This window comes from Fringilla coelebs, assembly GCF_963513975.1.
Source record: "Fringilla coelebs genome assembly, chromosome: 1".
In the NCBI taxonomy this organism is placed as follows: Eukaryota; Metazoa; Chordata; class Aves; order Passeriformes; family Fringillidae; genus Fringilla; species Fringilla coelebs.
The window spans coordinates 838514-861156 of NC_140028.1; the positions used below are offsets into that span (position 1 = coordinate 838514).

Here is a 22643-nt window from a genome sequence, read left to right on the forward strand (position 1 = left end):
GGTGTCTGTCTGTCCCCATAGCTGTCCCCGTGTCTGTCTGTCTGTCCCCATGGCTGTCCCCGTGTCTGTCTGTCCCCATGGCTGTCCCCATGTCCCCGTGTCTGTCTGTCTGTCCCCATGGCTGTCCCCATGTCTGTCTGTCTGTCCCGGTGTCTGTCTGTCTGTCCCCATGGCTGTCCCCTGTCCCGGTGTCTGTCTGTCTGTCCCCATGGCTGTCCCCTGTCCCCGTGTCTGTCTGTCTGTCTGTCCCCATGGCTGTCCCCTGTCCCCGTGTCTGTCTGTCTGTCCCCATGGCTGTCCTCTGTCCCCGTGTCTGTCTGTCTGTCTGTCCCCATGGCTGTCCCCTGTCCCGGTGTCTGTCTGTCTGTCCCCGTGTCTGTCCCGGTGTCTGTCTGTCTGTCCCCATGGCTGTCCCCGTGTCTGTCTGTCCCGGTGTCTGTCTGTCTGTCCCCATGGCTGTCCCCTGTCCCCGTGTCTGTCTGTCCCCGTGTCTGTCTGTCCCCATGGCTGTCCCCATGTCCCCGTGTCTGTCTGTCTGTCTGTCCCCATGGCTGTCCCGGTGTCTGTCTGTCTGTCTGTCTGTCCCCATGGCTGTCCCCTGTCCCCGTGTCTGTCTGTCTGTCTGTCTGTCCCCATGGCTGTCCCCTGTCCCCGTGTCTGTCTGTCTGTCTGTCTGTCCCCATGGCTGTCCCCTGTCCCGGTGTCTGTCTGTCTGTCTGTCCCCATGGCTGTCCCCTGTCCCGGTGTCTGTCTGTCTGTCTGTCCCCATGGCTGTCCCGGTATCTCTCTGTCCCCATGGCTGTCCCGGTGTCTGTCTGTCTGTCCCCATGGCTGTCCCCTGTCCCGGTGTCTGTCTGTCTGTCTGTCCCCATGGCTGTCCCCTGTCCCGGTGTCTGTCTGTCTGTCCCCATGGCTGTCCCTGTCCCCGCAGGTCCGGGCTCTACGTGGTCGGTCCCGAGTCCGCGGGCGCTCACCCGGGCCCCGCCTGTTACCGCAAGGGTGAGCGAGGGACACCGTGTCCCCTGTGCCCTTTGTGTCCCGTGTCCCCTGTGCCCTGAGCCCCCGTGTCCCCTGTGTCCCCTGTGTCCCCTGTGTCCCCTGTGTCCCGTGTCCCCTGTGTCCCCTGTGTCCCGTGTCCCCTGTGTCCCCTGACCCGCCTGACCCCCCATGTCCCCTGTCCCCTGACCCCCCCCCCGTTCCCCTGTGTCCCCCCTGACCCCCCCGTGTCTCCTCTGAGTCCCCCCATGTCCCCTTTGAGCCCCGGTGTCCCCATGTCCCCAGGCTGTCCCCTGTCCCCCCTCATGTCCCCAGGCTGTCCCCTGTCCCCCCTCATGTCCCCAGGCTGTCCCCGGACGCCCCCGTGTCCCCATGTCCCCAGGCTGTCCCCCCTCATGTCCCCATGTCCCCAGGCGGTCTCCTAGCCCCCTCTCATGTCCCAATGTCCCCTGTCCCCCCCGTGTCCCCGTGTCCCCAGACTGTCCCCAGGCTGTCTCCCCTCATGTCCCCGTGTCCCCAGGCGGTCCCGTGACTGTCCCCCTCATGTCCCCGTGTCCCCAGGCGGTCCCCTGACTGTCCCCCTCATGTCCCCGTGTCCCCAGGCGGTCCCCTAGCCCCCTCTCATGTCCCAATGTCCCCTGTCCCCCCGTGTCCCCAGGCTGTCCCCTGACCCCCCCTGTCCCCCCGTGTCCCCAGGCGGTCCCCTGACTGTCACCGACGCCAACCTGGTGCTGGGCCGGCTGCTCCCCGAGTTCTTCCCGCGGATCTTCGGTCCCGACGAGGACCAGCCGCTCTGTCGCGACACGGCCGTGGCGGCCTTCCGGGAGCTGGCCGCCACCATCCGCGCCTTCCAGGGCGACACGGGCGGCGACACGGGCGGCGACACGGGCGGCGACAGCGCTGGGGACAGCGCCGGTGGCGCTCTGTCGGTGGAGGAGGTGGCGCTGGGCTTCATCCGCGTGGCCAACGAGGCCATGTGCCGGCCCATCCGCGCCCTGACCCAGGTGGGGTCCCGGGGGGCCGGGGGCGGGCGGGGGGCTGCGCGGGGGGCGGCGGTGTCACCCCCCGTGTCCCCTGGGCGGTGGCAGGCGCGGGGACACGACGCGGCGCGACACGTGCTGGCGTGCTTCGGGGGCGCCGGGGGACAGCACGCGTGTGCCATCGCCCGCACGCTGGGCATGGCCCGCGTCTTCATCCACAAGTACGTGAGGGGGGGGCGTGGGGAGACCCCCGGGATGGGCGGGGGGCGTGGGGGGACCCCCGGGATGGGCGGGGGGCGTGGGGGGACCCCCGAGATCAGCGGGGGGCACAGGGACCCCCGGTATGGGCGGGGACAGCACGCGTGTGCCATCGCCCGCACGCTGGGCATGGCCCGCGTCTGCATCCACAAATACGTGAGGGGGGGGCGTGGGGAGACCCCCGGGGACCCCCGGGATGGGCGGGGGGCGTGGGGAGACCCCCCGGGTGGGCAGGGGCTGTGGGGACCCTTCCTGGGCGGGCAGGGGGCTCGGGATCCCCGGAGTGGGCAGGGGGCACCGGGAAACCCGGGATAGGCAGGGGGCACAGGGACCCCGGGGTGGGCGGGGAGACCCCCGGGGTGGGCAGGGGGCGCAGGGACCCCCAGGATGGGCAGGGGGCGTGGGGACCCCCGTGTTGGGGTTCGGGGTGTGGGGGTTCCCTTTTTGGGGTGGGGGCGGCGGGGACCCCGATTTGGGGGCGGGGCTGGGGGGTCCAGGGGGATTCCCCTCTGGGGGGGGGGCCCTGGAGACCCCCGGACCCCCCCCACCGCAGGGCTGGGGCTGGGGAGGGGGCCCGGGGGGTTTGGGGTGGCGGTGGCTTTGGGGCGGGGTGTCCCCGCAATGTCCCCGCGGTGTCCCCGGGCGGTGGCAGCGATGGCCTGAGGTGTCCCCGCAGTGTCCCCGCAGTGTCCCCGCGGTGTCCCGGGGCTGTCCCCGCGGTGACAGCGCTGTCCCCTCCCCGGCAGGCACAGCGGGCTGCTCTCGGCGCTGTCCCCGGGCTGTCCCCGGGCTGTCCCCGCGGTGTCCCCGGGCTGTCCCCGCGGTGACAGCGCTGTCCCCTCCCCGGCAGGCACAGCGGGCTGCTCTCGGCGCTGTCCCCGCGCTGTCCCCGGGCTGTCCCCGGGCTGTCCCCGGGCTGTCCCCGCGGTGACAGCGCTGTCCCCTCCCCGGCAGGCACAGCGGGCTGCTCTCGGCGCTGTCCCCGGGCTGTCCCCGCAGTGTCCCCGCGGTGTCCCCGGGCTGTCCCCGCGGTGACAGCGCTGTCCCCTCCCCGGCAGGCACAGCGGGCTGCTCTCGGCGCTGGGGCTGGCGCTGGCGGACGCGGTGCAGGAGGAGCAGGAGCCGTGCGCGCTCCCGTACGGCCCCGGCGCGTTCCCGCGGCTCGAGGCGCGCCTCCGCGAGCTGGAGCGGCGCTGCCGGGACGCGCTGCGCGCCCAGGGCTTCGCACCGTGAGCGACAGCGCGACAGACAGCGCGACAGACAGCGCGATAGACAGAGCGACAGACAGAGCGACAGACAGCGATGGGGACGGGCGGGAGCACCGGGGGGCTGGGGACAGCGGGGACAGTGGGGACAGCGGGGACAGCGGGGATGGGGACATGGGACACTGGGGACAGCGGGGAGAGCGGGGAGGGGGACAGGGGACAGTGGGGACAGTGGGGAGGGGGACATGGGACACTGGGGACAGCAGGGACAGTGGGGACAGCGGGGACAGCAGGGAGGGGGACAGGGGACAGCGGGGACAGTGGGGATGGGGCAGTGGGGACAGTGGGGACAGCGGGGACAGCGGGGAGGGGGACAGGGGACACTGAGGACAGTGGGGATGGGAGGATGGGGACAGGGGACATGGGACACTGGGGACAGCGGGGACAGTGGGGATGGGGACAGTGGGATTGGGCAGGGGACAGGTGACACTGGGGACAGCAGGGACAGCGGGGACAGCGGGGACAGTGGGGAGGGGGACAAAGAACAGTGGGGATGGGGCAGGGGACAGTGGGGATGGGGACAGGGGACATGGGACACTGGGGACAGCGGGCAGCGGGGATGGGAGGATGGGGACAGGGGACAGGTGACACTGGGGACAGCGGGGATGGGAGGATGGGGACAGGGGACACAGAGGATGGGGACAAAGGACACTGGGGATGAGGGGCTGGGGGCAGGGGACACTGGGGACACTGAGGATGGGGACAGGGACTGGGGACAGCAGGGATGGGGGGCTGGGGACAGGGACACCAAAGATGGGGGCATGGGGACAGGGGACAGCGGGGACACTGGGGATGAGGGGCTGGGGACATCAGGGACACCGGGGATCAGGGACTGGGGACAGGGGACAGCCGGGAGGAGGGGCTGGGGACAGGGGACCCTGGAGATGGGGGGATGGGGACAGGGGACACAGTGTGGGTGACAGGATGACACAGTGACACGGTGACACAGTGCCAGGACACCCATGTGACAGTGTGGGTGACACTGGTGACAGGGGGACACGGTGCCCATGTAACGGTGTCAGTGACAGTGTGGGTGACATGGTGGCAGTGCCAGGACACCTGGGTGACAGGGTGGGTGACAGGGTGACATGGTGTTGGTGCCAAGGTTCCTGTGTGACAGTGTCGGTGCCAGGGTGCCAGAGTGACACAGTGACACGGTGTCAGTGACACGGTGACACGGTGACGCGGTGACAGTGACATAGTGACACAGTGACATGGTGTCAGTTACACGGTGACATGGTGACACGGTGACACAGTGACAGGGTGACATGGTGACATGGTGACGCAGTGCAATGGCGACATGGTGACGTGGTGTCGGTGACACTGGTGCCACGGTGCCACCATGACATGGTGACACAGTGACACAGTGACATGGTGTCAGTGACACAGTGACACGGTGACATGGTGCCAGTGACACAGTGACAGTGACACAGTGACACAGTGACACAGTGACAGTGACACAGTGACAGTGACAGTGACACAGTGACACAGTGACACAGTGACAGTGACACAGTGACAGTGACACAGTGACACAGTGACACAGTGACAGTGACAGTGACACAGTGACAGTGACAGTGACACAGTGACAGTGACACAGTGACACAGTGACAGTGACACAGTGACAGTGACAGTGACACAGTGACAGTGACACAGTGACACGGTGACACAGTGACACAGTGACACAGTGACAGTGACACAGTGACAGTGACACAGTGACAGTGACACAGTGACACAGTGACAGTGACACAGTGACAGTGACACAGTGACAGTGACACAGTGACACAGTGACAGTGACACAGTGACAGTGACACAGTGACACAGTGACACAGTGACAGTGACAGTGACACAGTGACAGTGACACAGTGACAGTGACACAGTGACACAGTGACACAGTGACAGTGACACAGTGACAGTGACACAGCGACAGTGACACAGCGACAGTGACAGTGACACAGTGACAGTGACACAGTGACACAGTGACACAGTGACAGTGACACAGTGACACAGTGACAGTGACACAGTGACACAGTGACACAGTGACAGTGACACAGTGACACAGTGACACAGTGACACAGTGACACAGTGACAGTGACACAGTGACAGTGACAGTGACACAGTGACAGTGACACAGTGACAGTGACACAGTGACAGTGACACAGTGACACAGTGACAGTGACACAGACACAGTGACAGTGACAGTGACAGTGACACAGTGACAGTGACACAGTGACAGTGACACAGTGACACAGTGACAGTGACACAGTGACAGTGACAGTGACACAGTGACAGTGACAGTGACAGTGACACAGTGACAGTGACAGTGACACAGTGACAGTGACAGTGACAGTGACACAGTGACAGTGACAGTGACACAGTGACAGTGACACAGTGACAGTGACACAGTGACAGTGACACAGTGACACAGTGACAGTGACAGTGACAGTGACACAGTGACACAGTGACAGTGACACAGTGACACAGTGACACAGTGACAGTGACACAGTGACACAGTGACAGTGACACAGTGACAGTGACACAGTGACACAGTGACAGTGACACAGTGACAGTGACAGTGACAGTGACACAGTGACACAGTGACACAGTGACACAGTGACAGTGACAGTGACAGTGACACAGTGACACAGTGACACAGTGACACAGTGACAGTGACAGTGACAGTGACACAGTGACACAGTGACAGTGACACAGTGACAGTGACAGTGACAGTGACACAGTGACACAGTGACAGTGACACAGTGACACAGTGACACAGTGACAGTGACACAGTGACACAGTGACAGTGACACAGTGACAGTGACACAGTGACACAGTGACAGTGACACAGTGACACAGTGACAGTGACAGTGACAGTGACACAGTGACAGTGACACAGACACAGTGACACAGTGACAGTGACACAGTGACACAGTGACACAGTGACACAGTGACACAGTGACAGTGACACAGTGACACAGTGACAGTGACAGTGACACAGTGACAGTGACAGTGACACAGTGACACAGTGACACAGTGACACAGTGACACAGTGACAGTGACAGTGACACAGTGACAGTGACACAGTGACAGTGACACAGTGACACAGTGACAGTGACACAGTGACAGTGACACAGTGACACAGTGACACAGTGACAGTGACACAGTGACAGTGACAGTGACAGTGACACAGTGACAGTGACACAGTGACAGTGACAGTGACAGTGACAGTGACACAGTGACAGTGACACAGTGACAGTGACACAGTGACAGTGACAGTGACACAGTGACACAGTGACACAGTGACAGTGACACAGTGACACAGTGACAGTGACAGTGACAGTGACACAGTGACAGTGACACAGTGACAGTGACACAGTGACACAGTGACAATGACAGTGACACGGTGACACAGTGACACAGTGACAGTGACAGTGACACAGTGACACAGTGACAGTGACACAGTGACAGTGACACAGTGACACAGTGACAGTGACACAGTGACAGTGACACAGTGACACAGTGACACAGTGACACAGTGACAGTGACACAGTGACACAGTGACAGTGACAGTGACACAGTGACAGTGACACAGTGACAGTGACAGTGACAGTGACAGTGACACAGTGACAGTGACACAGTGACACAGTGACACAGTGACAGTGACACAGTGACAGTGACAGTGACAGTGACAGTGACACAGTGACAGTGACACAGTGACACAGTGACACAGTGACACAGTGACAGTGACAGTGACAGTGACAGTGACAGTGACAGTGACACAGTGACAGTGACACAGTGACAGTGACACAGCGACAGTGACACAGTGACAGTGACACAGCGACAGTGACAGTGACACAGTGACACAGTGACACAGTGACAGTGACAGTGACAGTGACACAGTGACAGTGACACAGTGACAGTGACACAGTGACAGTGACACAGTGACACAGTGACACAGTGACAGTGACACAGCGACAGTGACACAGTGACAGTGACACAGCGACAGTGACAGTGACACAGTGACACAGTGACACAGTGACAGTGACACAGTGACACAGTGACACAGTGACAGTGACACAGTGACAGTGACAGTGACAGTGACAGTGACACAGTGACAGTGACACAGTGACAGTGACACAGTGACACAGTGACAGTGACACAGTGACAGTGACAGTGACAGTGACAGTGACAGTGACACAGTGACACAGTGACAGTGACAGTGACAGTGACAGTGACACAGTGACACAGTGACGCAGTGACAGTGACAGTGACAGTGACAGTGACACAGTGACAGAGTGACACAGTGACAGTGACACAGTGACAGTGACACAGTGACAGTGACACAGTGACAGTGACAGTGACACAGTGACAGTGACACAGTGACACAGTGACACAGACACAGTGACACAGTGACAGTGACACAGTGACAGTGACAGTGACACAGTGACACAGTGACACAGTGACAGTGACACAGTGACACAGTGGCAGTGACACAGTGACAGTGACACAGTGACAGTGACACAGTGACACAGTGACAGTGACACAGTGACAATGACAGTGACACGGTGACACAGTGACACAGTGACAGTGACACAGTGACACAATGACAGTGACACAGTGACAGTGACACAGCGGCAGTGACAGTGACACAGTGACAGTGACAGTGACAGTGACAGTGACACAGTGACACAGTGACACAGTGACACAGTGACACAGTGACAGTGACACAGTGACACAGTGACAGTGACACAGTGACAGTGACACAGCGACAGTGACAGTGACACAGTGACAGTGACACAGTGACAGTGACACAGTGACACAGTGACACAGTGACAGTGACACAGTGACAGTGACAGTGACACAGTGACAGTGACACAGTGACAGTGACACAGTGACACAGTGACAGTGACACAGTGACAGTGACACAGTGACAGTGACACAGTGACACAGTGACAGTGACACAGTGACACAGTGACAGTGACACAGTGACAGTGACAGTGACACAGTGACAGTGACAGTGACACAGTGACAGTGACAGTGACAGTGACAGTGACAGTGACACAGTGACAGTGACACAGTGACACAGTGACACAGTGACAGTGACACAGTGACAGTGACACAGTGACAGTGACACAGTGACAGTGACACAGTGACACAGTGACAGTCACACAGTGACACAGTGACAGTGACACAGTGACAGTGACAGTGACACAGTGACAGTGACAGTGACAGTGACACAGTGACAGTGACAGTGACACAGTGACAGTGACAGTGACAGTGACACAGTGACAGTGACACAGTGACACAGTGACAGTGACACAGTGACAGTGACAGTGACAGTGACACAATGACACAGTGACAGTGACACAGTGACAGTGACAGTGACAGTGACACGGTGACACAGTGACACAGTGACAGTGACACAGTGACACAGTGACAGTGACACAGTGACAGTGACAGTGACAGTGACAGTGACACAGTGACACAGTGACACAGTGACAGTGACACAGTGACAGTGACACAGTGACAGTGACAGTGACAGTGACAGTGACAGTGACAGTGACACAGTGACACAGTGACACAGTGACACAGTGACAGTGACAGTGACAGTGACACAGTGACACAGTGACACAGTGACACAGTGACAGTGACAGTGACAGTGACACAGTGACACAGTGACAGTGACACAGTGACAGTGACAGTGACAGTGACACAGTGACACAGTGACAGTGACACAGTGACACAGTGACACAGTGACAGTGACACAGTGACACAGTGACAGTGACACAGTGACAGTGACACAGTGACACAGTGACAGTGACACAGTGACACAGTGACAGTGACAGTGACAGTGACACAGTGACAGTGACACAGACACAGTGACACAGTGACAGTGACACAGTGACACAGTGACACAGTGACACAGTGACACAGTGACAGTGACACAGTGACACAGTGACAGTGACAGTGACACAGTGACAGTGACAGTGACACAGTGACACAGTGACACAGTGACACAGTGACACAGTGACACAGTGACAGTGACAGTGACACAGTGACAGTGACACAGTGACAGTGACACAGTGACACAGTGACAGTGACACAGTGACAGTGACACAGTGACACAGTGACACAGTGACAGTGACACAGTGACAGTGACAGTGACAGTGACACAGTGACAGTGACACAGTGACAGTGACAGTGACAGTGACAGTGACACAGTGACAGTGACACAGTGACAGTGACACAGTGACAGTGACAGTGACACAGTGACACAGTGACACAGTGACAGTGACACAGTGACACAGTGACAGTGACAGTGACAGTGACACAGTGACAGTGACACAGTGACAGTGACACAGTGACACAGTGACAATGACAGTGACACGGTGACACAGTGACACAGTGACAGTGACAGTGACACAGTGACACAGTGACAGTGACACAGTGACAGTGACACAGTGACACAGTGACAGTGACACAGTGACAGTGACACAGTGACACAGTGACACAGTGACACAGTGACAGTGACACAGTGACACAGTGACAGTGACAGTGACACAGTGACAGTGACACAGTGACAGTGACAGTGACAGTGACAGTGACACAGTGACAGTGACACAGTGACACAGTGACACAGTGACAGTGACACAGTGACAGTGACAGTGACAGTGACAGTGACACAGTGACAGTGACACAGTGACACAGTGACACAGTGACACAGTGACAGTGACAGTGACAGTGACAGTGACAGTGACAGTGACACAGTGACAGTGACACAGTGACAGTGACACAGCGACAGTGACACAGTGACAGTGACACAGCGACAGTGACAGTGACACAGTGACACAGTGACACAGTGACAGTGACAGTGACAGTGACAGTGACAGTGACACAGTGACAGTGACACAGTGACAGTGACACAGTGACAGTGACACAGTGACACAGTGACACAGTGACAGTGACACAGCGACAGTGACACAGTGACAGTGACACAGCGACAGTGACAGTGACACAGTGACACAGTGACACAGTGACAGTGACACAGTGACACAGTGACACAGTGACAGTGACACAGTGACAGTGACAGTGACAGTGACAGTGACACAGTGACAGTGACACAGTGACAGTGACACAGTGACACAGTGACAGTGACACAGTGACAGTGACAGTGACAGTGACAGTGACAGTGACACAGTGACACAGTGACAGTGACAGTGACAGTGACAGTGACACAGTGACACAGTGACGCAGTGACAGTGACAGTGACAGTGACAGTGACACAGTGACAGAGTGACACAGTGACAGTGACACAGTGACAGTGACACAGTGACAGTGACACAGTGACAGTGACAGTGACACAGTGACAGTGACACAGTGACACAGTGACACAGACACAGTGACACAGTGACAGTGACACAGTGACAGTGACAGTGACACAGTGACACAGTGACACAGTGACAGTGACACAGTGACACAGTGGCAGTGACACAGTGACAGTGACACAGTGACAGTGACACAGTGACACAGTGACAGTGACACAGTGACAATGACAGTGACACGGTGACACAGTGACACAGTGACAGTGACACAGTGACACAATGACAGTGACACAGTGACAGTGACACAGCGGCAGTGACAGTGACACAGTGACAGTGACAGTGACAGTGACAGTGACACAGTGACACAGTGACACAGTGACACAGTGACACAGTGACAGTGACACAGTGACACAGTGACAGTGACACAGTGACAGTGACACAGCGACAGTGACAGTGACACAGTGACAGTGACACAGTGACAGTGACACAGTGACACAGTGACACAGTGACAGTGACACAGTGACAGTGACAGTGACACAGTGACAGTGACACAGTGACAGTGACACAGTGACACAGTGACAGTGACACAGTGACAGTGACACAGTGACAGTGACACAGTGACACAGTGACAGTGACACAGTGACACAGTGACAGTGACACAGTGACAGTGACAGTGACACAGTGACAGTGACAGTGACACAGTGACAGTGACAGTGACAGTGACAGTGACAGTGACACAGTGACAGTGACACAGTGACACAGTGACACAGTGACAGTGACACAGTGACAGTGACACAGTGACAGTGACACAGTGACAGTGACACAGTGACACAGTGACAGTCACACAGTGACACAGTGACAGTGACACAGTGACAGTGACAGTGACACAGTGACAGTGACAGTGACAGTGACACAGTGACAGTGACAGTGACACAGTGACAGTGACAGTGACAGTGACACAGTGACAGTGACACAGTGACACAGTGACAGTGACACAGTGACAGTGACAGTGACAGTGACACAATGACACAGTGACAGTGACACAGTGACAGTGACAGTGACAGTGACACGGTGACACAGTGACACAGTGACAGTGACACAGTGACACAGTGACAGTGACACAGTGACAGTGACAGTGACAGTGACAGTGACACAGTGACACAGTGACACAGTGACAGTGACACAGTGACAGTGACACAGTGACAGTGACAGTGACAGTGACAGTGACACAGTGACACAGTGACACAGTGACAGTGACACAGTGACACAGTGACACAGTGACACAGTGACAGTGACACAGTGACACAGTGACACAGTGACAGTGACACAGTGACAGTGACACAGTGACACAGTGACACAGTGACAGTGACACAGTGACAGTGACAGTGACAGTGACAGTGACACAGTGACAGTGACACAGTGACAGTGACACAGTGACACAGTGACAGTGACACAGTGACAGTGACACAGTGACAGTGACAGTGACACAGTGACACAGTGACAGTGACACAGTGACACAGTGACACAGTGACACAGTGACAGTGACACAATGACACAGTGACAGTGACACAGTGAAAGTGACACAGTGACACAGTGACACAGTGACACAGTGACAGTGACAGTGACACAGTGACAGTGACAGTGACAGTGACACAGTGACACAGTGACACAGTGACACAGTGACAGTGACAGTGACACAGTGACACAGTGACACAGTGACACAGGTGACACTGGTGACACAGTGTCCGTCTGTCTGTCCTTAGGGAGCAGATCCGCACCGAGCCCTTCCTGCACCTGCGCTACGAGGGCACCGACTGCGCCCTGATGGTGTCACCGCAGGGCCACCCCCCGGGACCCGGCACCTGCGCCATGGGGGACTTCATGGCGGCCTTCACCGCCAGGTCAGTGACACTGCCACCCTGTCCCAGTGCCACCACCCATCCCAGTGCCACCACCCTGTCCCAGTGCCACCCCCCGGGGCCGGGCACCTGCGCCATGGGGGACTTCATGGCGGCCTTCACCGCCAGGTCAGTGACACTGCCACCCTGTCCTGGGGCCACCACCCTGTCCTGGAACAGTGCCACCAACCTGTCCCAGTGCCACTGCCACCCTGTCCCCCTGCCACCCCCCGGGACCCGGCACCTGCGCCATGGGGGACTTCATGGCGGCCTTCACCGCCAGGTCAGTGACACTGCCACCCCCCTGGAACAGTGCCACTGCCACCCTGTCCCAGTGCCACCACCCTGTCCCAGTGCCACCCCCCGGGACCCGGCACCTGCGCCATGGGGGACTTCATGGCGGCCTTCACCGCCAGGTCAGTGACACTGCCACCCTGTCCTGGGCCACCACCCATCCCAGTGCCACCACCCTGCCCAGTGCCACCCCCCAGGACCCGGCACCTGTGCTGCTGGGGACTTCATGGCGGCCTTCACCGCCAGGTCAGTGACACTGCCACCCTGGCACAGTGCCACCACCCTGTCCTGGGGCCACCACACATCCCAGTGCCACCACCCTGTCCCAGTGCCACCACCCATCCCAGTGCCACCACCCTGTCCCAGTGCCACCCCCCAGGACCCGTCACCTGCGCCGCGGGGGACTTCATGGCGGCCTTCACCGCCAGGTCAGTGACACCAGCCTGGCACAGTGCCACCACCGCCACCCCGGCACAGTGCCACCACAGCCCTGTCCCCCTGCCACCCCCCGGGGCCGGGCACCTGCGCCACGGGGGACTTCATGGCGGCCTTCACCGCCAGGTCAGTGACACTGTCACCCTGGCACAATGCCACCTCCCCGTCCTGGGGCCACCGCCCTGGCACAATGCCACCACTCTGTCCCAGTGCCACCACCACCCTGTCCCAGTGCCACCACCCCGGCACAGTGCCACCACCCTGAAACAGTGCCACCACCACCCTGGCACAGTGCCACCACCCTGGCACAGTGCCACCACCACCCCGGCACAGTGCCACTGCCCTGTCCTGGGGCCACCGCCCTGGCAGAGTGCCACCACCACCCTGGCACAGTGCCACCACCACCCTGGCACAGTGCCACCACCCTGGCACAGTGCCACCACCACCCTGGCACAGTGCCACCACCACCCTGGCACAGTGCCACCACCACCCTGGAACAGTGCCACCACCCTGGCACAGTGCCACCACCACCCTGGCACAGTGCCACCACCACCCTGGTACAGTGCCACCACCCTGGCACAGTGCCACCACCGCCCCATCACAGTGCCACCACCCTGGAACAGTGCCACCACCCTGGCACAGTGCCACCATCACCCTGGCACAGTGCCACCATCACCCTGGCACAGTGCCACCACCCTGTCCTGGTGCCACCACCACCTTGGCACAGTGCCACCACCCTGGTACAGTGCCACCACCCTGAAACAGTGCCACCACCCTGGCACAGTGCCACCACCGCCCTGGCACAGTGCCACCACCGCCCTGGAACAGTGCCACCACTGCCCCATCACAGTGCCACCACCCCGGCACAGTGCCACCACCCTGAAACAGTGCCACCACCCTGAAACAGTGCCACCACCACCCCATCACAGTGCCACCACCCTGGCACAGTGCCACCACCGCCCTGGCACAGTGCCACCACCACCCTGAAACAGTTCCACCACCACCCCATCACAGTGCCACCACCCTGGCACAGTGCCACCACCCTGGCATAGTGCCACCATCACCCTGGCACAGTGCCACCACCCTGTCCTAGTGCCACCACCACCCTGGCACAGTGCCACCACCCTGAAACAGTGCCACCACCACCCCATCACAGTGCCACCACCCTGGAACAGTGCCACCACCCTGTCCCAGTGCCACCACCGCCCCATCACAGTGCCCCCACCCCGGCACGGTGCCACCACCCTGGTACAGTGCCACCACCCTGGCACAGTGCCACCATCACCCTGGCACAGTGCCACCACCCTGTCCTAGTGCCACCACCACCTTGGCACAGTGCCACCACCCTGGTACAGTGCCACCACCCTGAAACAGTGCCACCGCCCTGGCACAGTGCCACCACCGCCCTGGAACAGTGCCACCACTGCCCCATCACAGTGCCACCACCACCCTGAAACAGTGCCACCACCACCCCATCACAGTGCCACCACCCTGGCACAGTGCCACCACCGCCCTGGCACAGTGCCACCACCGCCCTGGAACAGTGCCACCACCACCCCATCACAGTGCCACCACCCTGGCACAGTGCCACCACCCCAGCACAGTGCCACCACCCTGTCCTGGGGCCACCACCCCCTGCCCGAGGCCACCCAACCTGTCCTAGGGCCACCACCCTGTCCTGGGGCCACCAGCCCTGTCCCAGTGCCACCCCCCGGGGCCTGGCACCTGCAGGGCTGGGGACATCCTGGTGGCCTTCACTGCCAGGTCAGTGCCACCACTCTGTCCTGGGGCCACCACCCCCTGCTCAGGGCCACCACCCTGTCCCAGTGCCACCACCCCCTGCTCAGGGCCACCAGCCCTGTCCCAGTGCCACCACACTGTCCCAGTGCTGTCACAATCCCCTCACCCCAGCCCCCCATCCCCTCTCTCCCTGTGTCCCTGTCCCCTGTGTGTCCCTGTCCCTGTCCCCATGTCCCTGTCCCATGTCCTCCTGTCCCCCTGCCCCATGTCCCCAGGTACCAGCAGGAGTTCGGTTTCACCATCCCGGGCCGGGCCGTGTCCCTGTCCCTGTGTCACTGTCCCCATGTCCCCAGGGTGTCCCTGTGTCACTGTCCCCATGTCCCCAGGGTGTCCCCAAGGTGTCCCCAAGGTGTCCCCTGTCCCCAGGTACCAGCAGGAGTTCGGTTTCACCACCCCGGGCCGAGCCGTGTCTCTGTCCCCGGGCTGTCCCTGTCCCTGTGTCACTGTCCCCATGTCCCCAGGGTGTCCCTGTCCCTGTCCCTGTCCCCAGGTACCAGCAGGAGTTCGGTTTCACCATCCCGGGCCGGGCCGTGTCTCTGTCCCCAGGGTGTCACTGTGTCCCCAAGGTGTCCCCATGTCCCTGTCCCTGTCCCAGGTACCAGCAGGAGTTCGGTTTCACCATCCTGGGCCGGGCCGTGTCTCTGTCCCCGGGCTGTCCCCATGTCCCCAGGCTGTCCCCATGTCCCCAAGGTGTCCCCATGTCCCCAAGGTGTCCCTTGTCCCCAGGTACCAGCAGGAGTTCGGTTTCACCATCCCGGGCCGGGCCGTGCTCGTGGACGATCTGCGGGTGAGGGGCACCGGCAGCACCGACCCCGTGCCCGAGCCCCCCCTGCGGCCCCGGGGGGAGCCCCCGAGAGTGGAGACGGTGAGGGGGGGCTGGGGGGGCTGGGGGGGGCTGGGGGGGGGGCTGGGGGGGGGCCTGGGTGGCTGGGGGGGGCTGGGAGGGCTGGGGGGGTCACAGGAACCGGGGGGCACCGGGGGGCACCGGGGGTCACAGGAACCGGGGGGCACTGGGGGGGGCTGGGGGGGGCAGGGGTCAGGGGGTCTGGGGGGCACCTGGGGTCTGGGGGTGACCCAAGGGGGGCCAGGAGTGACCCAAAGGGACCCCAGGGGTGACACCGGTGTCCCCATGTCCCCCCAGGTGACCCGGTGCTATTTCAAGGGGGGGTACCGGGTATGAGGTGACCCCAGGTGACCCCAGGTGACCCCAGGTGTCCCCCCTGTCCCCCAGGTGACCCGGTGCTATTTCGAGGGGGGGTACCGGGTATGAGGTGACCCCAGGTGACCCCAGTGTCCCCAGGTGACCCCAGGTGACCCCAGGTGTCCCCCCAGGTGACCCGGTGCTATTTCGAGGGGGGGTACCGGGTATGAGGTGACCCCAGGTGACCCCAGGTGACCCCAGGTGTCCCCCCAGGTGACCCGGTGCTATTTCGAGGGGGGGTACCGGGACACCCCCGTGTTCCTGCTGGGGGAGCTGGGCCCCGACCACGCCCTGCCCGGGCCAGCCATCGTCATCGACACCAACAGGTGACACCGGGACAGGGGGACAGGGGGACAGGGGGACAGGGGGACAGGGGGACAGAGGGACAGCGGGACAGGGACAGGGGGACAGGGACAGGGACAGGGGGACAGGGACGGGGACAGGGGGAGAGGGGACAGGGACAGGGGGACAGCGATGGGGACAGGGGGGACAGGGACAGGGGGACAGGGGGGACAGGGACAGGGAGAGGGACAGGGGGACAGAGGGACAGCGGGGACAGGGGGACAGCGGGGACAGGGGGACAGGGATGGGGACAGGGGGACAGGGGGACAGGGACAGTGGGGACAGAGGGACAGGGATGGGGACAGGGGGACAGGGGGACAGAGGGACAGGGACAGGGGGACAGAGGGGGACAGGGACAGGGACAGAGGGACAGAGGGACAGAGGGACAGGGGGACAGGGACAGGGAGACAGGGAGACAGGGACAGGGGGACACGGGGACAGGGGGACAGGGACAGGGATGGGGACAGGGGGACAGGGACAGGGACAGGGGGACAGGGACAGGGACAGGGGGACAGGGGGGACAGGGACAGGGACAGGGACAGCGGGGACAGGGGGACAGGGGACAGGGACAGGGGGACAGGGGGACAGGGACAGGGGGACAGAGGGACAGCGGGGACAGGGATGGGGACAGCAGGGACAGGGACAGAGGGACAGGGACAGGAGGCCTGGGATGGGGATAGGGGGATGGGGACAGGGAGAGGGATGGGGACCATGGGGACAGGGACAGGGACATGGGTGACAGGGATGGGGACAGGGGGAATATGGGGACAGGGACAGGGGGACAGGGATGGGGAGAGGGACAGGGACGGGGATGGGGACAGGGGACAGGGATGGGGGGAACATGGGGACAGGGACAGGGGGACAATGGGGACAGGGAGACAGAGACAGGGGACAGTGGGACAGGGACAAGGGACAGCAAAGGCAGGGGGTAGAGGGACCCCTGGGCGTGGGGTGACACTGGGGGGATCCTGGGATGGGGGGGACAGGAGGGGACCCTGGGGACAGGGGGGGACAGCGGGGAGCCAATGGAGACCCCCGGGACCCCGTAAGAGGGACCCCAAAGGGGGATGGGGACCCCGAGGGGCTGCTGGGGGACAGGGGACCCCCGGGCTGGGGTGGGACCCTCGGGGGGGTTCAGGGGACCCCCGGGTGACCAGTGGGACCCTGAGAGAGTTTGGGGGGACCCCCGGGCTGGGATGAGACCCCTGGGGGGATTTGGGGGACCCCCGGGTGACCGGTGGGACCCCAGAGGGATCTGTGGGACCCCCAGGCTGGGATGAGACCCTGAGGGGGTTCAGGGGACCCCCGTGGGACCCCCGGGCTGGGGTGGAACCCCAGGGTTACCTGTGGGACCCCGAGGGGATTTGAGGGACCCCGGGGGGCTTCAAGGGACCCCCAAGATGGCCGGTGGGACCCCGGGGGGGTTTGGGGGGACCCCGGAGGGGTTCGGGGACCCCCGAGATGACCCCTGGCACCCCGGGGGGGTTCAGGAGATCCCGGGGGGGTTTTGGGGGACCCCCGAGGTGACCCCTGGGACCCTGGGGGGTTTTGGGGACCCCCGAGGTGACCCCTGGGACCCCGGGGGGGTTCAGAAGATTCCGGGGGTTTTTGGGGACCCCCGAGGTGACCCCTGGGACCCCGGGGGGGTTTTGGGGACCCCCGAGATGAGCCGTAGGACCCCGGGGGGGTTCAGAGGACCCCCGAGATGAGCCGTGGGACCCCGGGGGGGTTTTGGGGACCCCCGAGATGACCCCTGGGACCCCGGGGGGTTTTTGGTGACCCCGAGGTGACCCCTGGGGCCCCGGGGGGTTCGGGGATCCCGAGGTGACCCCTGGGGCCCCGGGGGGGGGTTCGGTGACCCCGAGGTGACCCCGGCCCCCCAGCACCATCGTGGTGGAGCCGGGCTGCGTGGCGCGGGTGACGCCGCTCGGGGACATCAGCATCGCGGTGACGGCGGGGCCCGCGCGGGCGGCGGGCACGGCCCTGGAGCCGGTGACGCTCTCGGTGTTCTCGCACCGCTTCATGAGCATCGCAGGTGGGCTGGGAGGGGTCCGGGGGGGTCTGGGGGGGTTTGGGGGGGCTTTGGGGGCGTCCCGGGGAGGTTTGGGGGGGTCCCGGGGGGGTTCCGGGGGGTTTGGGGGGGTCCCGGCCCCGGTGACGCTCTCGGTGTTCTCGCACCGCTTCATGAGCATCGCAGGTGGGCTGGGAGGGGGCTGAGGGTCCGGGGGGGGTCTGGGGGGGGGCTTTGGGGGGCGGTCCCGGGGGTTTGGGGGGGTTTGGGGGGGGTCCCGGGGGGTTTGGGGGGCTCCCAGAGCAGGTGACGCTCTCGGTGTTCTCGCACCGCTTCATGAGCATCGCAGGTGGGCTGGGGGGGGGGGCTGGGGAGGGGGCTGGGGGGGTCTGGGGGGGTCTAGGGGCGGTTTTGAGGGGGTTTTGGGGGGTCCTGGGGGGGGTTTGGGGGGTTTTGAGAGGGTTCTGGGACTCCATGAGCATCGCAGGGGGACTGGGGAGGGGGCTGGGCGGATCCTGGGGGGTCCTGGGAGGGTTTGGGGGGGTCCTGGGACTTCATGAGCATCGCAGGGGGGGCTTTGGGGGGGTCCTGGGGGTCCTGGGGGAGGTGCTGGCGGCGTTCGGGGTGACCTGAGGGGTCTCTTAGGGGTCTCCTGGGGCTCCATGAGCATCGCAGGGGGGGCTTTGGGGTGTCCTGGAGTGGTCCCGGGGGGGGCTTTGGGGGGTTCTGGGGGGTCCTGGGGGTCCTGGGGGGGCTTTGGGGGGTCCTAGGGGGTCCTCGGCCCTGCGCTGTTTTTGGGGTGTCCCTGGGGGTCCCCACGATCACAAATGTCCCATCCAATCCCTCATCCCCCAACTCATCCCCCCCGGCTCCCCGAGGCAGACCCGGGACAGGGGGTCCCAGAGGGGGCCCTGGGGTGGTCCCGGGGGTCCCGGGGTGGTCCCGGGGTGGTCCCGGGGGGTGTCCCGGGGTGGTCCCAGGGTGGTCCCGTTTTTGGGGCGCCCCTGGGGGGTCCGTGTCCCCGCAGGGACCCCTCAATTCAATCTCACCCCCCTCCCCCAGCTCCCCGAGGCAGAACCGGGACAGGGGGTCCCAGAGGGGTCCCGGGGTGGTCCCGGGGGTCTCTGGGGTGGTCTCAGGGGGATCCCCCGGGGGTCCCCGGCCCGGTCCGGTTTTTGGGGTGCCCCTGAGGGTCCCGTGTCCCCGCAGAGCAGATGGGGCGCTGGGGCAGTCTCGGTGGTCCCGGGGTGGTCCTGGCGGTACCGGGCGGTACCGGGGGGCGGTCCCGGGGCTGTCCCGGGGGTCCCCGGCCGGGTCCGGTTTTTGGGGTGTCCCTGAGGGTCCCGTGTCCCCGCAGAGCAGATGGGGCGCTGGGGCGGTACTGGGCGGTACCGGGCGGTACCGGGGTGGTCCCGGCGGTACCGGGGGGCGGTCCCGGGGCTGTCCCGGCCCGGTCCCGGCCCGGTCCCGTTTTTGGGGCGCCCCTGAGGGTCCCGTGTCCCCGCAGAGCAGATGGGGCGCTGGGGCGGTCCCGGGGCGGTACCGGGGGGCGGTCCCTGGGCTGTCCCGGGGGTCCCCGGCCCGGTCCGGTTTTTGGGGTGTCCCTGAGGGTCCCGTGTCCCCGCAGAGCAGATGGGGCGCTGGGGCGGTACCGGTGGTCCCGGGGTGGTCCTGGCGGTACCGGGGCGGTACCGGGCGGTTCCGGGGCGGTACCGGGGGGCGGTCCCGGGGCTGTCCCGGGGGTCCCCGGGGCTGCCCCGTTTTTGGGGTGTCCCTGAGGGTCCCGTGTCCCCGCAGAGCAGATGGGGCGCGGGGGCGGTACCGGAGCAGTACCGGGGGCGGTACCGGGGTGGTCCCGGCGGTCCCGGGCGGTACCGGGGGGCTGTCCCGGCCCGGTCCGGTTTTTGGGGGTCCCCTGAGGGTCCCGTGTCCCCGCAGAGCAGATGGGGCGCTGGGGCGGTCCCGGGGTGATCCTGGCGGTCCCGGGCTGTCCCGGGCGGTACCGGGGGGCGGTCCCGGGGCTGTCCCGGGGGTCCCCGGCCCGGTCCCGTTTTTGGGGCGCCCCTGAGGGTCCCGTGTCCCCGCAGAGCAGATGGGGCGCACCCTGCAGCGCACGGCCATCTCCACCAACATCAAGGAGCGCCTCGACTTCTCCTGCGCCCTGTTCGGGCCCGACGGGGGGCTCGTGTCCAACGCCCCCCACATCCCCGTGCACCTGGGCGCCATGCAGGAGGCCGTGCAGTTCCAGGTGAGGGGTTTGGGGGGTTTGGGGGGTCCCCGGGGGGTTTGGGGGGTCCCCGGGGGGTTTGGGGGGTCCCAGGGCCATGCAGGAGGCCGTGCAGTTCCAGGTGAGCGGATTTGGGGGGTCCCGGGGGGGTTTGGGGGGTCCCGGGGCTCGTGTCCAACGCCCCCCACATCCCCGTGCACCTGGGCGCCATGCAGGAGGCCGTGCAGTTCCAGGTGAGCGGATTGGGGGGGATTTGGGGGGTCCTGGGGGGGATTTGGGGGGGTTGGGGGGTCCCAGGACCATGCAGGAGCTGTGCAGTTCCAGGTGGGGGGGGTGGGGGGTCCCGGGGGGGATTTGGGGGTTCAGGAGGGGATTTGGGGTCCTGGGGGTTCTGGGGGATTTTGTGGGATTTTGGGGATTTTGGGGGATTTTGGGGGATTTTGGGGAATTTGGGGTCCCGGGGGATTTGGGGGATTTTGGGGGATTTTGATGATTTTGGGGATTTTGGGGGATTTGGGGATTTTGGGATTTTGGGGTTCACCCCCCCGCCCCCCCAGATCCGTAACCTGGGCCCGGAGCTGCGCGAGGGCGACGTCATCCTGAGCAACCACCCGAGGGCGGGGGGCAGCCACCTGCCCGACCTGACCGTCATCACACCTGTGAGTGACACCTGGGACAGGTGGGGACACACCTGGGGGCTCCTGGGGACACACCTGGGACAGGGGGGCAGCCACCTGCCCGACCTGACCGTCATCACACCTGTGAGTGACACCTGGGACAGGTGGGGACACACCTGGGGGCTCCTGGGGACACACCTGGGACAGGGGGGCAGCCACCTGCCCGACCTGACCGTCATCACACCTGTGAGTGACACACCTGGGGGTGACACACACCTGGGGACACACCTGGGAACACACCTAGGACAGGGGGGCAGCCACCTGCCCGACCTGACCGTCATCACACCTGTGAGTGACACCTGGGACAGGTGGGACACACCTGGGGGCTCCTGGGGACACCTGGGACACACCTGGGGACACACCTGGGACAGGGGGGCAGCCACCTGCCCGACCTGACCGTCATCACACCTGTGAGTGACACCTGGGACACACCTGGGGGCTCCTGGGGACACACCTGGGACAGGGGGGCAGCCACCTGCCCGACCTGACCGTCATCACACCTGTGAGTGACACCTGGGACAGGTGGGGACACACCTGGGGGCTCCTGGGCACACACCTGGGACACACCTGGGACACACCTGGGACAGGTGGGGACACACCTGGGACACACCTGGGACACACCTGGGACAGGGGGGCAGCCACCTGCCCGACCTGACCGTCATCACACCTGTGAGTCACACCTGGGGACACCTGGGGGTGACACACACCTGGAGACACACCTGGGGACACACCTGGGACAGGGGGGCATCCACCTGCCCGACCTGACCGTCATCACACCTGTGAGTGACACTTGGGACAGGTGGGGACACACCTGGGACACACCTGGGGCACACCTGGGGACACACCTGGGACACACCTGGGGACACCTGGGACACACCTGGGGACACACCTGGGGGTGACACACACCTGGGGACACACCTGGGACAGGGGGGCAGCCACC

The 22643-nt window shown here is 63.4% G+C and overlaps 1 protein-coding gene across 1 annotated transcript in view; it reads left to right on the forward strand.

The window, feature by feature from the left end:
• Window positions 1-22643, forward strand: part of OPLAH (5-oxoprolinase, ATP-hydrolysing) — a 55476-nt gene that overhangs the window by 14904 nt on the left and 17929 nt on the right. The window contains exons 8-17 of the mRNA XM_084214497.1: window positions 932-999; window positions 1693-2000; window positions 2085-2197; window positions 3293-3463; window positions 12582-12719; window positions 15972-16110; window positions 16660-16772; window positions 18672-18823; window positions 20887-21047; window positions 21584-21685. Coding sequence (XP_084070623.1) covers window positions 932-999; window positions 1693-2000; window positions 2085-2197; window positions 3293-3463; window positions 12582-12719; window positions 15972-16110; window positions 16660-16772; window positions 18672-18823; window positions 20887-21047; window positions 21584-21685 — 1465 coding nt within the window. The remainder of the gene's footprint in view (window positions 1-931; window positions 1000-1692; window positions 2001-2084; window positions 2198-3292; window positions 3464-12581; window positions 12720-15971; window positions 16111-16659; window positions 16773-18671; window positions 18824-20886; window positions 21048-21583; window positions 21686-22643) is intronic.